This window comes from Trachypithecus francoisi, unplaced genomic scaffold (assembly GCF_009764315.1).
Source record: "Trachypithecus francoisi isolate TF-2019V2 unplaced genomic scaffold, Tfra_2.0 Lachesis_group3, whole genome shotgun sequence".
Lineage (NCBI taxonomy): Eukaryota > Metazoa > Chordata > Mammalia > Primates > Cercopithecidae > Trachypithecus > Trachypithecus francoisi.
Window position 1 is genome coordinate 66,245,579 of NW_022681468.1, and position 16,578 is coordinate 66,262,156.

At 36.1% G+C, this 16,578-nt stretch overlaps 1 protein-coding gene across 17 annotated transcripts in view; it reads right to left on the reverse strand.

Moving 5' to 3' along the window:
• The window catches only part of MIA2 (MIA SH3 domain ER export factor 2), a 115,402-nt gene that overhangs the window by 22,563 nt on the left and 76,261 nt on the right, over positions 1-16,578 (reverse strand). For 12 of the 17 annotated variants that reach the window (XM_033188189.1, XM_033188200.1, XM_033188197.1 and 9 more), the window contains 7 exons: positions 15,589-15,690; positions 14,242-14,302; positions 13,361-13,396; positions 10,963-11,030; positions 9,661-9,743; positions 7,898-8,026; positions 2,977-3,135 (listed from right to left, as the gene is read on the reverse strand). In XM_033188189.1, coding sequence (XP_033044080.1) covers positions 2,977-3,135; positions 7,898-8,026; positions 9,661-9,743; positions 10,963-11,030; positions 13,361-13,396; positions 14,242-14,302; positions 15,589-15,690 — 638 coding nt within the window. The remainder of the gene's footprint in view (positions 1-2,976; positions 3,136-7,897; positions 8,027-9,660; positions 9,744-10,962; positions 11,031-13,360; positions 13,397-14,241; positions 14,303-15,588; positions 15,691-16,578) is intronic. The other 5 variants (XM_033188192.1, XM_033188191.1, XM_033188205.1 and 2 more) reach the window with 1 other exon arrangement.

The window sequence follows — 16,578 nt, forward strand, 5'->3', positions numbered from 1 at the left end:
TGAGGTCAGCATCATCCTGATACCAAAACCTGGCAGAGACACAACAAAAAAAGAAAATTTCAGGCCAATACCTCTGATGAACATTGATGCAAAAATCCTCAACAAAATACTGGCAAACCAATCAAGCAGCACATTAAAAAGCTTATCCACCACCATAAAGTCAACTTCATCCCTAGGATACAAGGCTGGTTCAAAATATGCAAATCAATAAACGTAATCCATCACATAAACAGAACCAATGACAAAAACCACAACATTATCTCAATAGATGCAGAAAAGACCTTCGATAAAATCCAACACCCCTTTATGCTAAAAAAAAAAAAAAAACTCAATAAACTAGGTAGTGATGGAACGTATTTCAAAATAGTAAGAGCTATTTATGACCAACTAATAGGCAGTATCATACTGAATGGGCAAAAGCTGGAAGCATTCCCTTTGAAAACCAGCACAAGATAAGGATGCCCTCTCTCACCACTCCTATTCAACATAGTATTGGAAGTTCTGGTCAGGGCAATCAGGCAAGAGAAATAAATAAAGGGTATTCAAATAGGAAGAGAAGAAGTCAAGTTGTCTTTGTTTGCAGATGACATGATTGTGTACTTAGAAAACCCCATCAACTCAGCCCAAACACTCCTTAAGCTAATAAGCAACTTCAGCAAAGTCTCAGGATACAAAATTAATGCGCAAAAATGACAGGCATTCCTATATACCAATAACAGACAGAGAACCAAATCATGACCAAACTTCCATTCGCTACACTACTACAAAGAGAATAAAATACCTAGGAATACAACTTACAAGGGATGTGAAGGACCTCTTCAAGGAGAACTACAAACCACTGCTCAAGGAAGTAAGAGAAGACACAAACAAAAGAAGAAACATTCCATGCTCATGGATAGGAAAAATCAGTATCGTGAAAATGGCCATATTACCCTAACTAACTTACAGATTCAATGCTATTCCCATCAAGCTACAACTGACTTTCTTCACAGAATTAGAAAAAACTACTTTAAATTTCATATGGAACCAAAAATAGCTCATATAGCCAAGACAATCCAAAGCAAAAAGAACTAAGCTGGAGGCATCATGCTACCTGACTTCAATCTATACTACAAGGCTACAGTAATCAAAACAGCATGGTACTGGTATCAAACCAGATACATAGACCAATGGAACAGAACAGAGGCCTCAGAAATAACACCACACATCTACGAGCATCTGATCTTTGACAAACCTGACAAAAACAACCAATGGGGAAAGGATTCCCTATTTAATAAACTGTGTTGGGAAAACTGGCTAGCCAAATGCCAAGAACTGAAACTGGACCCTTTCCCTACACCTTATACAAAAATTAACTCAAGATGGATTAAGGATTTAAACGTAAGAACTAAAACCATAAAAACCCTACAAGAAAACCTAGGCAATACCATTCAGGACATAGGCACAGGTAAAGACTTCATGACTAAAACAACAAAAGCAATGGCAACAAAAGCCAAAAATGACAAATGAGATATAATTAAAGAGCTTCTGCACAGCAAAAGAAACTATCATCAGAGTGAACAGGCAATCTACAGAATCGGAGAAAATTTCTGCAATCTATCCATCTGACAAAGGGCTAATATCCACGATCTACAAGCAACTTAAACAAATTTACAAGAAAAAAAGCAAACAACCCCATCAAAAAGTAGGTGAAGGATGTGGGCGAAGGATACGAACAGACACTTTCAAAAGAATACATTTATGCAGCCAACAAACATATGAAAAAAAGCTCATCATCATTGGTCATTACAGAAATGCAAATCAAAACCACAATGAGATACCATCTCATGCCAGTCAGAATGGCAATCATTAAAAAGTCAGGAAACAACAGATGCTGGAGACGATGTGGAGAAATACGAACGCTTTACACTGTTGGTGGGAGCATAAGTTAGTTCAACCATTGTGGAAGACAGTGCAGTGATTCCTCAAGGATCTAGAACTAGAAATACCATTTGACCCAGCAATCCCATTACTGGGTATATACCCAAAGCATTATAAATCATTCTACTATAAAGACACATGCACATGTATGTTTACTACAGCACTGCTCACGATAGTAAAGACTTGGAACCAACCCAAATGCCCATCAATGTTAGACTGGATAAAGACAATGTGGCACATACACACCATAGAATACTATGCAGCCATAAAAACGAATGAGTTCATGTCCTTTGCAGGGACATGAATGAAGCTGGAAACCATCAATCCCAGCAAACTAATACAGGAACAGAAAACCAAACCCCACATGTTTTCACTCATAAGTGGGAGTTGAATAATGAGAACATATGGGCACAGAGAGAGGAACATCACACACCCGGGCCTGTCTGGGGGTAGGGGGCCAGGGGAAAGATAGCATCAGGAGAAATACCTAATGTAGATGATGCAGCTGTTAGAACAGCAGTTATTATCTTATTTCAAGATATTCTGCTGTCACTCTTCTGGTAAATATATTTACTTTGGAAAGATAAAATGGTCAGTGAAAAAAGACAATTACAAAAGAGGGTGAATGGTACAACTGCACAGAGTGATTAAAAGAATTTGAATAGCTATGTGTATAAATGTATACCCAAAAAAATCTCTAAAAGATATATACCTACAACTAAATTCTGGGAAGGACACACTAAGATGACAAAAGGGATTTTTCACTTCTTTATACATTTCTGTGTTGTTTGGATTTTCTAAAGTAAACATGCATTATTACCTCTATAAGCAACAAAAACAATAAAAAAATTCCATTGAGGGAGAAAACAGCTTTCTATAATATGAACAATTACCTCCAATCATTCTGTTCAGATTACTCATCATTGTTGTTTTCAAAAATGTATGATGATATTTCCTAAGAGAAAACAAACATATACTCCTCTCTTCTTCCATTCCTGTGTATTCCACATCCCAGCTGCCTTTCAAAGACAAATAATAACTATTGTCTTTACATACCTGGTGGAGGAAACATCATCCTACGGTCCTGTTCCCATGGAGGTGACAGAGACCCAGTGTCAGAGGGAGCCCTATGAGGATTGGTTAGCCTATCACAGCTTGATTCTCCTCTTTCATTGGTAATCTGATGGTCCAGAGGATTCCCTGGGCCTCTTGAGCCTAATTAAAGAAAAAAACATACAAATCTGTTTCATCTTAAAAAGTCTTATATGCTTGTTTTACACAAAAAATCAGTGGTTAAATCCTAAGTTATAAATATGAAGTCTGAAAAATAAGGGTATAGAAAGTAAATTGCTATGATTCCTATGCCAGATGTAACAGGATAATTAAAACTAATTATAAGAAATAAAGGGTGGTAATTTTAAAGTTCCCTTCTTAACGACCACAGAAAAGATAGTACCTTAATTAAAAACCCACATTCAGGGCGGGGCGCAGTGGCTCACGCCTGTAATCCCAGTACTTTGGGAGGCCAAGGAGGGTGGATCACCTGAGATCAGAAATTCAAGACCAGCCTGGCCAACGTGGTGAAACCCTGTCTCTACTAAAAGTACAAAAATTAGCCGGGCATGGTAGCAGGTGCTGTAATCCCAGCTACGAGGGAGGCTGAGGCAGGAGAATGGCTTGAACTCAGGAGGAGGAGGTTGCAGTGAGCCAAGATCGTGCCACTGCACTCCAGCCTGGGTGACAGAGTGAGAACCCATCTCAAAAAAAACAAAAAACAAAACCCATATTCAGTTAAAATGGAAAAGACAAATATAAAAAAATTTTGGCCGGGCTTGGTGGTTCATGCCTGTAATCCCAGCACTTTGGGAGATGGAGGCGGGCGGATCACAAGGTCAGGAGATCGAGATCACCCTAGCTAACATGGCGAAACCCTATCTCTACTAAAAATACAAAAACTTAGCTGGGCATGGCGGCAGGCACCTGTAATCCCAGTTACTTGGGAGGCTGAGGCAGAAGAATGGCATGAAGCAGGAAGGCAGAGCTTGCAGTTAGCCAAGGTCGCGCCACTGCACTCTAGTCTAGACAACAGAGCGAGACTCCGTCTCAAAAAAAAAAAAAATTTAACATTCAATAAAATACATTAATACCTCATTTATGTGTCATTGAGAGGGAAAAGGGGGGTCTTCTCAAAATTGTATTGTCCAGGAAACAAAAGCTTATTATTCTCAAGGAATAGCTTTAAAAAAAATCTTTTTCTGAGACAAGGTCTCACTCTGTTGCCTAGACTGGAGTGCAGTGGTGCGATTCTCAGCTCACTGCAACCTCCACCTACTGGGTTCAAGCAATTCTCCCACCTCAGCCTTACAAGTAGCTGGGACAACAGGCATGTGCCACCACACTTCGCTAATTGTTGTATTTTTTGTGGATACAGGGTTTTGCCGTGTTGCCCAGGCTGGTCTCGAACTCCTGGGCTCAAACAATCCCACCACCTTGACCTCCCAAAGTACTCGGATTATAGGTGTAAGCCACTGCACCCAGGGGACAATTTTTTTTCAATAGAAGCCTAACTAAAATAGCCAGGCGCAATGGCTCATGCCTGTAACCCTAGCACGCTGGGAGGCTGAGGTGGGTGGATCACCTGAGGTGAGGAGTTCGAAACCAGCCTGGCCAACATGGTGAAACCCCATCTCTACTGAAAATACAAAAATTAGCTGGGTGTAGTGGCACATGCCTGTAATCCCAGCTACTCAGGAAGCTGAGGAACAAGAATCACTTGAACCTGAGAGAAAGGGGTTGCAGTGAACCAAGATCATGCCACTGCACTCCAGCCTGGGCAACACAGTGAGACTCTATCTCAAAAAAATAAAAAATAAAAAAAGAAGTCTAACAAAAATGCTTACTCTATTTCAGTACCTCCTTTAAGAGAACAAACCAAAATTAATTTTAACTTTTCTTGGTAACTAGTACAAATCAGCATAAGCATTCAAGTTTAATATATAGTAATCTTTAAAACAAATTTTCCATCTACTCCCTTTAGTAGAATCAGATCAACTGACTTTTACATCAGGAGGTAAACTATCATTTTGCCTTATGAGTATACGTTCTATCAGATTCCCCAAATCTTTCCTTCTCGCTTCTTCATCCTAATAATTAGCTCATTAGAAGAAGAAGGCTGGGAAAGCAGAAAATGTGCAAGCTGTCAGTTAGGCAGAGTTCATCTGGAATGAAGCACAGAGATTTAAAGGAGACATTCAAAGGCTTTCCCTCCTGATTGCTTACTTCCAGAAGACCAAAGTTACAGGTCAACTGACTACCCAGTGAAAATTACAAACCTAAAAATGCTAATGGTTAAAGTTTTCTATTCAAACCAAGTTACATACAATTTACTCCAAGAAGAAATTGTTTCACTCGTACTCAATATTATTCAAATATACCACTCACCCAAACTTCAAATTAAAAAGATAATAAAAGTAAGGAAAACAACAGGTACTCTCCATCCTCCTTTGGTGGATCATAGAAAGTTTTAGTTCAAATCAACTCTGTAAGACCCGATGACAACTTACCTAGAACTTCTGTAGCTTTTTAAACAAATAGTAAAACACCCTTGCAGATAATCTAAACACACTGTATGTTTAAATTAAATAGGAGAGGAAAGAGGAGAAATCAAATGTAAATTTTAATCATTCCAAATATTCAACTGACTACAAGCAATCCTTGACTTATGTAATTCAATTTCCAGTGATTCATGTTTGCAGTCTAGCCAATTATACCCTTATTTCTAGGGCACTGTTTTTTCAGACTGCTAGCTCCTACTCATTTGTGATGTGTGAAGTTTAAAAAATAATACTAATTAAGATTAAATTAATGAAACGGGATAAAACTGAAAAGAAAGCATCAAAACTGTAATGGTAAGTACTATTTCATGTAGCTGGTTTCAATTATATTTCAATCATATTTATGTTGGTGTACAATATGACATGATATAAAATAAATTTCTTAATGTAAGTCAAGGTAAAAAATGGAGGGGTGGGAGTGGACTTAGATAACTAAGTCCTAAGCTTGCAGCAGACATGTTAATATCAAAATCAGTCCCTTTCCTGAAGTGCTCAATGCAAAGCCTCCCTAAGGCTCTAAGTATCAGTCTATAGGGCAGTCCCTTTCCCTAGGAGCTTCCAGTTCAAAATCAACATAAGCAAAGGCTCTGTAGGGACCCCAGGCTGTGGCCCAATCTACTGGGGGGACTGGGAGGTGGACAGGAACAGTTCTAAGTGAAGCACAATGAGGGTGGAGAAAGAGGATACAAACAGGATATGGGCAAAGGGAGAATATCTCATGAACATAGAGTAGAAAGTTGATTTTCTCATATTCTTTGAAGGCAATTCCAAAGGAAGAGTTCCAAAAATATTTGGAATAATGGCAGCTTCAACTAACAAGTACACAGACTTCCTACTATTTAGATGAGTAATATCCATCTGTGTATACGAACTTTGATTTGTTGTATTTAATTTGGTGTTTTTATTTAGATTCATTAATTTATGTTCTTATCTCAAATTCAATCTGGTAAAATCACTGATACAAAGGGTGGGAATGTTTCACTGGTGAAGAATGCCATTAACTCTTATAAAACACATACTTGGAACTGAAAATGTAAGACTTCTGATTTTGAAATAAATAGGGCTCTATATCTTTGAATTTCGACACAAATTAAGGGAAAACTTTAAAGCAACTTGACAAAGAAAGTATGGTGAGACATCAAAAAAGGAAAACTCCAGGTACACAGGAGTTTTCAAAGGTAATAGGGCCTTTTGTAACACCAGGGTGATGCTGATGAGATAAATGTAGAATAGCTAATGATTAGGCCTGAGGTACCTACAGAAATTCTCAACAACATACAAGGGGGTGACAGCAGACAACTGTGGCTTGGTTTCCCAACTTTTTTTTTTTTTTCTTTTTTTGAGATGGAGTCTCGCTCTGTTGCCAGGGTGGAGTGCAGTGGTACTATCCTGGCTCACTACAACCTCTGCCTTCTCGGTTCAAGCAATTCTCCTGCTTCAGCCTCGTGAGTAGCTGGGACTACAGGCGCCCACCACCACACCCAGCTTATTTCTGTATTTTTAGTAAAGACAGGGTTTCACCATGTTGGCCAGGATGGTCTCGATCTCTTGACCTCATGATCTGTCCCCTTCGGCTCCCAGAATACTGGGATTACAGGCATGAGCCACCACGCCCGGCCCCCAGTGTATTAACAAATGATGTAGACCACAGTAAAGGTTCCCATCAAAATTCTAATGTTTCATCAAAATATAATTTTATGGTGGTTCACACCTGTAATCCCAGCACTTTGGGAGGCTGAGGCGGGTGGATCACCTAAGGTGAGGAGTTCGAGACCAGCCTGGCCAGCCAATGTGGCAAAATCCGTTTCTACTAAAAATACAAAAAAAATTAGCCAGCAATGGTGGCATGTGCCTGTAATCCCAGCTACTTGGGAGGCTGAGGCAGGAGAATCGTTTGAACCTGGGAGACAGAGGTTGCAGTGAGCCGAGATCGTGCCACTGCACTCCAGCTGAGCAACAAGAGCGAAAACTGTCTCAAAAAAAAAAAAAAGTTACATATATATACATACACATATATAATTTTATGCTAGTTTATACTGTTATTTTATTTCATGTGGTCTTATAAAATTTTATATTACATCATGTAATATATAGTTTTTAAGAAGTCAAAAATATGGTTTAAAAAGATACGTATCAAGTCCTTGATCAAAATGTTATCTAATATAGCACTGTTTCTAAGAGAAAAATACATCAAAATTAGATATCATAGAGATCCTTTTCCAAATAAAAGTTATTTACAATAAGTGCAAGGAATGCCTGTATTTTCCAAATGTTTATTTTACAGATCATTTTTAAGGTAAGTTGAAATGAAAATATAAAGTAAGGAAGAAATCTAGAGTAATAAAGATGTTTAAACAATATACCTCTTCCTCCTCCCCCTGGAAGCAAAGGTGAGAGTCTGAGTGGACCCTCCAACAAAGTTGGAGGAGAGAGAAAAGCTCTCGTTTCAGATGAAGGCCGACCCAATGGTGAGGGACCATATGGGGAATGCTCTGGAATAATTAAAACAGCATATTTAAATTCATAGTTTCACTTAGCTACACTATAGAGTTAGAATCCCATTTCAACAATTACCATCAGGTCATCCTATTGCCAATTTAAGTTTAATCTATGTCCTGAATGTATCCTTTGATTTTGCTAATATAGAACAGAATTAAATATAGACCCTGGTGTTTTCAATTATTTGTCTACCAGACACTTTAACCAATAAAAACATCAACCTATTGGGAATTAATACACTTAAACAATCATTTATATTAAGAAGGGATATTGGAGATATATTTTAGAATTATAGCAGCATAAAGTTAGATTTTTGGGGGGTTGTTTTTACTGGCAGTATGCATCCGGACATTTCAGCTAGTGAGAGTTGCAACACAGAATTACTCAGTTTAAATCAGGGCCAGGTAGGCTGTATTGGGCCACGAATTGTTTAAATAATGCTCAGATTATGAAGAGGAGAAAAATGCATAAAATACTTTGAAACAAGATTACAATTTACTTTTGATTCATTACCACTAAGTCAGTTTACAAATACTAATTTATCAAATAAATCACTTAATCTATAATCTATACAGCCAAGACACCTACCACTTTACAAACTTTACCACTCTCAAATAATGGTTTTGTTTCCAAAGTCAAAAATCAAAAACAAAATACAAACAAAAACCACCAAAAAAACATTTTTAAAACATGTTAAATGTAAAACATGAGTGTAGCTGGTATAATATTCAAACCAGCTACAAGACAAGATCAAAGTATTATCTACCCTCCTTGAAACTTTTGTGTTGGCTTCAGACAAAAAAAAAAAATCCTTCTGTATACTTCACCCCAATCCAAACTTTACTACCTGAAATTCGTAATAATCTAATACTTTTTAAAAGTAGAAATAGACTTTAATTTTAATGAAATTTTACTCTCAAAAGTGATTTTTATAACTTTCCAAAGTTATTAAAATGAAATTCTACCTATATATATTTATTTTTCACTACCTTAGAAGCTTCATTCCAATTCAACCAAAATTATTATGAAAAAATTTAAACTGTTTGCAATAGTTTGAGATCACTGCAGACCCTAACTCAACAATGGACAGAAATATTAAATATATCTTACAAAAAAAAATTGGTCCTCCCTTGAAGGTAATTAAAGCAATCAAAACTCAGATTGAGTTTTCCCCACATTTTAAATTAATGCTTTTAAATAATTAAAAACTATTTTTTAATTATCAAACAAGCAAATTCCAACTATAGTTAATATATAAACAGTCACAATGCTATTCCAGGTAAGCATTCCTTATTCATTCAATCTCCTAGAAAATTGTTAATGAGTACCTTACTATGTGCCAAGCACCTGGCTTTTCAAGCTCAAGGCACTAAATATATATCATCTCACAAAATCCCACTGAGAAATAAAAGCAACAATAATTTTCATTATTGCACAGGAAACAAAACCTAGAAACTTGTGAGTCTATGAGAAAGCTTAGACTAGAACATTGGTTCTAAAATCTAAAATATTTATATAAATAACAGTGTTAATTAACTTACACTAATAGAAACTATATGTGCAATATATATATATATATATATAATATGTATTTTAAATGAGGGGTTAAAAAAAAAAAAAAGACTACCTCTGCCAAATGCTGTATTTGGAACATCAAGTGCATAAGGATCTTTTTCTAAAAGTTCAAATTGAAACTCTGTTTCAGTTAATCTGCAAATAAAGAACAAACATCTCTAAGTTACTCATCCAAGAGAAGCACCACAAGAAAAAAATGCCTCTACCAAGTACAAGCTACTCTTCACTATCTTAATATCTACACAGAACAAACAGATCCTCTAAAATTTATTATTCTGACCAAAACACTTTTATCTCCCACTGCTGATTAACTAGGGTAACCAGTTTCTTGCTGCCCTACGGATGGTGATGTTTTGTGGAGCCTTACAATTGTTTTATTTCTTCTTCAAAACTAGACTACCATGAGTGCCGTATCACAGAATCCAAATTTTTGAAATACAAGAGTCCTCCAAGGTCAACCAGTTCAAGTCTATCACTTTACAACTAAGGAAATTGAGGCTAGGAGTTTAAATGATTTATTCACAACGAAAGTGCCAGGATTAAGACATAGAGTTCCTGGCTTTGAGTCATGTATGCTTTCCATTGTAATGTGACACTCATGATTCCAGTTATAACACTGGAAATCCCATTAATTTGTCCTACTATCTTACTCGTAAACGTTTTACCCTACAAATGTGACATTTTAAAAGAATCTCGTTTCTAGTTCTTAATCATGAGATATAAAATAAAACATTTAATAATTTGATTTTAATTTCTGAGAGTAGAAAAGACAAGCAAGAGGACTGAAAACTAATATTGGATAATGTTAACAGTACATTGTTACAAGAAATTATAACATTCTAGGAAGACTGTTATAATATTCATAGAAAAGCACTTACTCTTCCCTGCTATTCTATATTGTACACTTTTATTCTACGTTTCATTTTATTGTAAAACAATGTCAGCCAATACTACAAAACCAGGAAATGAGAGAAATTAGTGAATGTTATCCTATCTACTTATCCATTAAAAGAGGCTGATATTCTCGGCATTACTATGTCAGAGAGATTCATCCTTTCGCTTTCCATCCATTTTTACCTCCATCCATCTACACTGGTTTAAAAAAATTTGTTAGCTATAATTTTTGCAGAAGGATCTGTTAACAGTTTCCTCCAAGTGCCACTTCAGTGACCTGGGACAAGTACTTCAACAAACAAAAAAAAACTAGACATTCCTATTAAAACTAATAGATATCTCACGAGATATGCTGGATTCACTGTAAGTTTTCTTACTTAACCTTATAAAAGTATTACCTAATTAATGAAATAACGTAAGAATAATAACTAATTTTAAATGTTCCCACTAACATACTTACTTTTGTCTGTTGTGAGCATTTTCTTTCCTTAAATCATTGAGGTTTCTTTCAGCATTCCGAGCTGCCAACTTCAAGAAAATAACACATTTTAAAAATACATTTATATAAACTTAAAACATAAGCATAAACATGTCAACATAAACACTCATTAAATTAAAAAAATATATATATATATCACAACAATGGTATACAAATCATAATCACTTAAGTAAGAAAAAGTGTAAGATCTGGACTCTGAAAGATCAGAATTTCTGTATCTACTCTTTACCCTCTAGTCATATGACCTTAGGCTGTTTCCTCATCTATAAATCTGTATTATAATACAGGTATTATATTATAAATATTATAATATAATATATTATAATTTATTATAATACCTACTGTATTATAAAGTAGGTATTATAATACCTACTTTACAGAGTTACTGAGTAGATTGAACAAGTAATGTATGTAAAAGGCTAAGTACAGTGCCTAGAACACAAGAGATTTTAATAAACATCCTATCTTTTTATTATTGTAATTGAGACTTTATTATCCCCCTACCCTCAAATCTCTAAAGTTGACAGTTTGAGCCATGTCCTCGTCCCCATCCATCTTGGGGTCAAACATTCAGAGCCTCATGGACTCTAAACTCAGCCAGTCTGGGTTCTATCTGATTGGGTGATTAGTTCCTTGAAACGAACACTTTTTCCCTAAAAAACAAGTTAAACTCTGTTACCACATGACTTTTCAGAAACTAATATGAGCCTCTCCTATTAACTGTCTTCTGCTCAGACCCCAGTCTGCTCCTGTGGGTAGCTCAGCTCTGGAGCGTGTGACAAGCTACTGCTCAGTGTCACTTTCATTCCCTCTACCAATCCCAATTCAGCTAAAAACACACCTTGTCTGTGGAGCTTCTCCCAGGTGACCTTCCTGATACATAATTCTTTAGCCTGTGGTTCCTTGGGTTTTTCTGCCTGCCCTGTGTTCTAGAACACGTGAGGACAGATATATCCTAGGTTGTCATCTGGCTGTCCTGGATCTGTATATCCAACTGCTTAACTGTCTCTTTGTAGCCTCTACCCATGTCGTCTGAGATAACCTTTACTTTAGGAGACTTTAATAAATATGCAGGGGTGAGGAAGGGATGTGGAATTGTTACCTCTAGGTCTCAGCATATTCCCTTCTTGTCCATTGTTGTCTGTGGTTTTTATTCTAATCTTTACAAGTCAGTGTCCCTCTAAGGTCTGTAAGATGTTCCTGCTGCCCTTCCAGAAACAGCCTTCTTACCAACTTACCCTGGGACTGTGTGTGGACCTCTCCATCTTCAAAGAGTAATCTACATCTAAGTATTTTACAAGTGGTGAGGAGTGGTTAACTAAATTCATCTCCCAGCGCAGCTTAATTCAGTAACAAATTTTCATTGGAACCCTCAATACCAAAGCATACAGAATCTTACAACTGAGGAGGACCTAATCTCTCACTCTACCTAATAGGTGAGATACCCCTCAACATATCTAATCTCTCACCCCAGGTGGGAATCTCCACTCCAACATGTCTAAGAAACATCTACCAAGTTTCACTATAACAATAACAACAGTTAACATTCACTGAATGTATACGTGTATCAGGCATTTGGCAACAACCTTACATGAATTTAATCATCCCAATAATCCTATGAAATAGGTACTATTGATATATCTATCTTACAGATAAGAAAACTGATGAAAGGTGATGGAGCCAGGACACCAGCCAAGACAGCCTAATTCCAGACTCCATGTATTCACCCACTGTGCAAACTGCCTACTGTTGAAGACTCCTAGTGACAAAGGCCAGTTATTACAACAGTCCTATATGTTAGAGTGTCTTTCTTATAATTAGTCAAAATCTGCATCCTTATCACTTCCCCACACAGTCAGTTCCTCTGGAGCACTGATACACTATTTCTCATGATGACCCTTTTCTTAATGTGTACCCAGTAATTCAACACTGAGAATCAGGTAACAGAACTTTGACTTTTAGAACTAGAAGGGGTTTTGAAGATCACTTAATCTAATCCCATCATTACACAAATGAGGAAATAGGCCCAAAGAATTTTAAGTAGCTTGTCCACAACTAATCAGTGGCAATTTAGTGCCCTGAAACAATCAATCCATGATTATATCACCTTCCCCATGGAGCATAAACTCCTTTCAAAGAAGCAATGTGATAAAAGCAAAGAAGGAAAAATCAAATTTTTTGAATAACTGTGTTGGAACAAACTGTTTAGTTCACAAGGAACGTAATTTCACTACTTGTAAAATTAAAAGAAACTGATTTTTTAGAATACCATATTTTTATCTAATTTAAATAAGCAACATACCTTCTGAAAAAAAAAATACGATTTGACAAAAGAGACTTAAGGAAATTTAAAACTTACCCAATTATCATGTGCTTTTTTCTCATGGGAAATAATCTGAAAAAGAAAGTAATTAAAATGCCACTAACAATTATTTTTCTTAAGTAAAAGACATTCATATCTACCACCATGATGTAGCACACAACTCAAAAATATCCCAAGCATCTCTGAAGAGTAGGCAACATTTTCAAAGCAAATTTTCATATATAATCTATTATATTTTAAAACAAAAACTGAATGTAAAGACAATTACATTTTTTGTCTAGTAAACTTTTACTTTATGCAATAATCAACAGGAATTGCCAGTTAACATATAACTAGCCTGACTCAGTATGAGAACCCACTGTTGATACACGTTCATGTGATGCACTCTACCTTCTCAAAGCAGCAGGAGATATGGCAATTTTATTTTTTTGAGACGGAGTCTCAGTCTGTCACCCAGGCTGGAGTGCAAGTGACACAATCTCAGCTCACTGCAACCTCTGCCTCCAGGGTTCAAGCGATTCTCCCGCCTCTCCCTCCCAAGTAGCTGAGATTACAAGCATGTGTCAACATACCTGGCTAACTTTTGTTTTTGTTTTTGTTTTGTTTTTTTTAGTAGAGACAGGGTTTTGCCATGTTAGCCAGGCTGGTCTCGAACTCCTGACCTCAAATGATCCACCCACTTCAGCTTCCCAAAGTGCTGGGATTACAGGCGTGAGCCACTGCACCCAGCCAATATGGCAATTTTAAATAAGATTTCTTATCCCAGAATCTTTGGCTCCTGGGAAGTGTCCCACAGCCACATGCGACACCTCAAAAGAGGTGTACAACTGGTAATTATATTCCTGCATCAATTCAAACAAACCAGAATTGTTTTCAATTATACACACACATATATATACACACACACATATATATACCTGCCCTTGATAAGAATGAATAGTTCTCTCCAATTCTTCTTCAAGATCTTTGGCTCGCTTTCTAAATGGAATGAATAATTATTCTACTATTAACATATAATACGAAATGACAGAACATACTCTCTACTAAAAAATATTTATTAAAAAACTCGGAATGCTCTATTTCATGTAAAAAAAAAAAAAAAAAACTCCAGAATTCCACATTAAGAAATAATCACCTCTGAGAGGTTCTACAGTAAATTTTTTCCTAAAGTAATTTTAACATTGATTACAACATAATACTACTACTTGAGTTTACCTAAACCAAAAGTCAAGCAAATATTTATGTGGTATATTGTGTTGTTTTTATTTTTAAGAAGAATGATCCTAGAAGATTCATTCAGATGTTGGTGGTCATTTTTTTTTTTTTTAAACAGAGTGTCGCTCTTGTTGCCCAAGATAGAGTGCAGTGGCGCAATCTCGGCTCACTGCAACCTTCGCCTCCAGGGTTCAAGCGATTCTCCTGCCCCAGTCTCCTGAGTAGCTGGGATTACAGGTGCCCGCCACCATGACGGGCTAATTTTTTTGTATTTTTAGTAGAGATGGGGTTTCATCATGTTAGCCAGGCTGGTCTCAGAACTCCTGACCTCAGGTGATCCACCCACCTCGGCCTCCCAAAGTGTCGGGATTACTGGCGTGAGCTACCGCACCCAGCCAGATATGGGTAGTCTTAACAGAATTCTAGGAAATTAGCAATCATTGTGAAGTAAAATTTTACTTGTTACTTTTATGAGACTAATAAGATAACTTATTTTGGATAAAACTCAAGCTTACTGAGGTAAAATGAAGTATCACAACTATTCGGGATACGGCTGAATCTTGCCCCTTTTTTTCTCTATATTTTCTATTTCCTGGGATCTAGTAAATCAAACCAAGGTAAAATCTAGATTTATAGTCTTTTAAATACTTCAGAATGCTCTGTGGCTCACTCTTCTTTTTGTGGCACACCTATTGATTCACTAATATTACATATATTCTTCTCCATTTGAACCAATGAGGAAAGACCTTAAAATTAAAATCTATTCATATTGACACTAACATGAAATAGAATTGTCCATATCAACTTTGAGAGATTTTAAAAATCGTACAACCTGAAAGAAAAACATTTTTCCTTTTTATATTTTCTGTATAACTGCTGACCAAGAAATCTGAATGAAAAGTGATGAGACAAAAATGTATTTTTTTTGTCTGTACCACTTGTCAGATTGTAAAATGTTTTCTATTTTCATTTATTATTTTTTCTGGCATTAGGTTTTTTTTGATACTCTTCCCATCCCAATAAAGAAACCGGGAAAACGTATGTAATACCTATAGGTCTCCAGCTCTTCAGTGGCATGGCTGATCTTTTCGTCTACTTTAGAAAGTTTCTCTTCTTTCTCTAACCGGTAATTTTCCTCTACTGTTAATTTCCTTAAAAACAAAAAATGTTTTAATTCTCTTAATACATGTCATAAGATAATCAATTCTATCTTTTTAATTGTATCAAAACTGGTGATTCCTATAAAATGATTTCTAAAATACCACTGAAAACATTACCTACAAGGAAAAAAAAAGTACCTGTATAAACATTCCTGGTGTGAAATTTAATATTAAAAACCGAAATTGTAAAGCATTGTGCCTAATACACAACTACTAACAGTTTCAGGAGTTTTCTATATAAATTTATCTTAAAAACAGAATCAAAGATATATTTAATAAAAACTATTATGACTATCACTTATCAAGTCTTTCTGTATAAACAAGCATGACATTTGCTAGTAAGAAGTCACCAATTAATAAAATGTGTTTCATTAATTTTTATATTGGTTAGTGTTAGGCTTCCAGGTGAGCATACACACACACACACACATAATTATAATTACAATGAACCCAAAGTAAACAGTGGTAGTAGCAGTCCTATTTACTACATCTAGTCCTATTAATAATAACTTATTGAGCCATTAGTATGTGCCAAAAACTGTTCTTAGACTTTTGCATGTATTATTTAATTACCACAACAGCTCTACAAGAAGGTGGTAGTTATTCCCATTTTACAAAAACAAAAATGAAGCACAGAGAAATCATTAAACCAAGGCCTAGAGCTCATAAGCAGTGACTCTTTTATGCTATAACACCCATGTTGTTTCATTTCACATACTATCATTAATAACCTTGGTCACCCAAGAAACATTTATTGAATACCACAGGAAAACACATTTGGAGTCCTAAATGGGTAACTTCCCTCCGTCATGAATTTTGAGAAGGAACAAAACAAACGACTGAAGAAGTCTTGCAGCATGGCAGTAAATGTTTTGTATT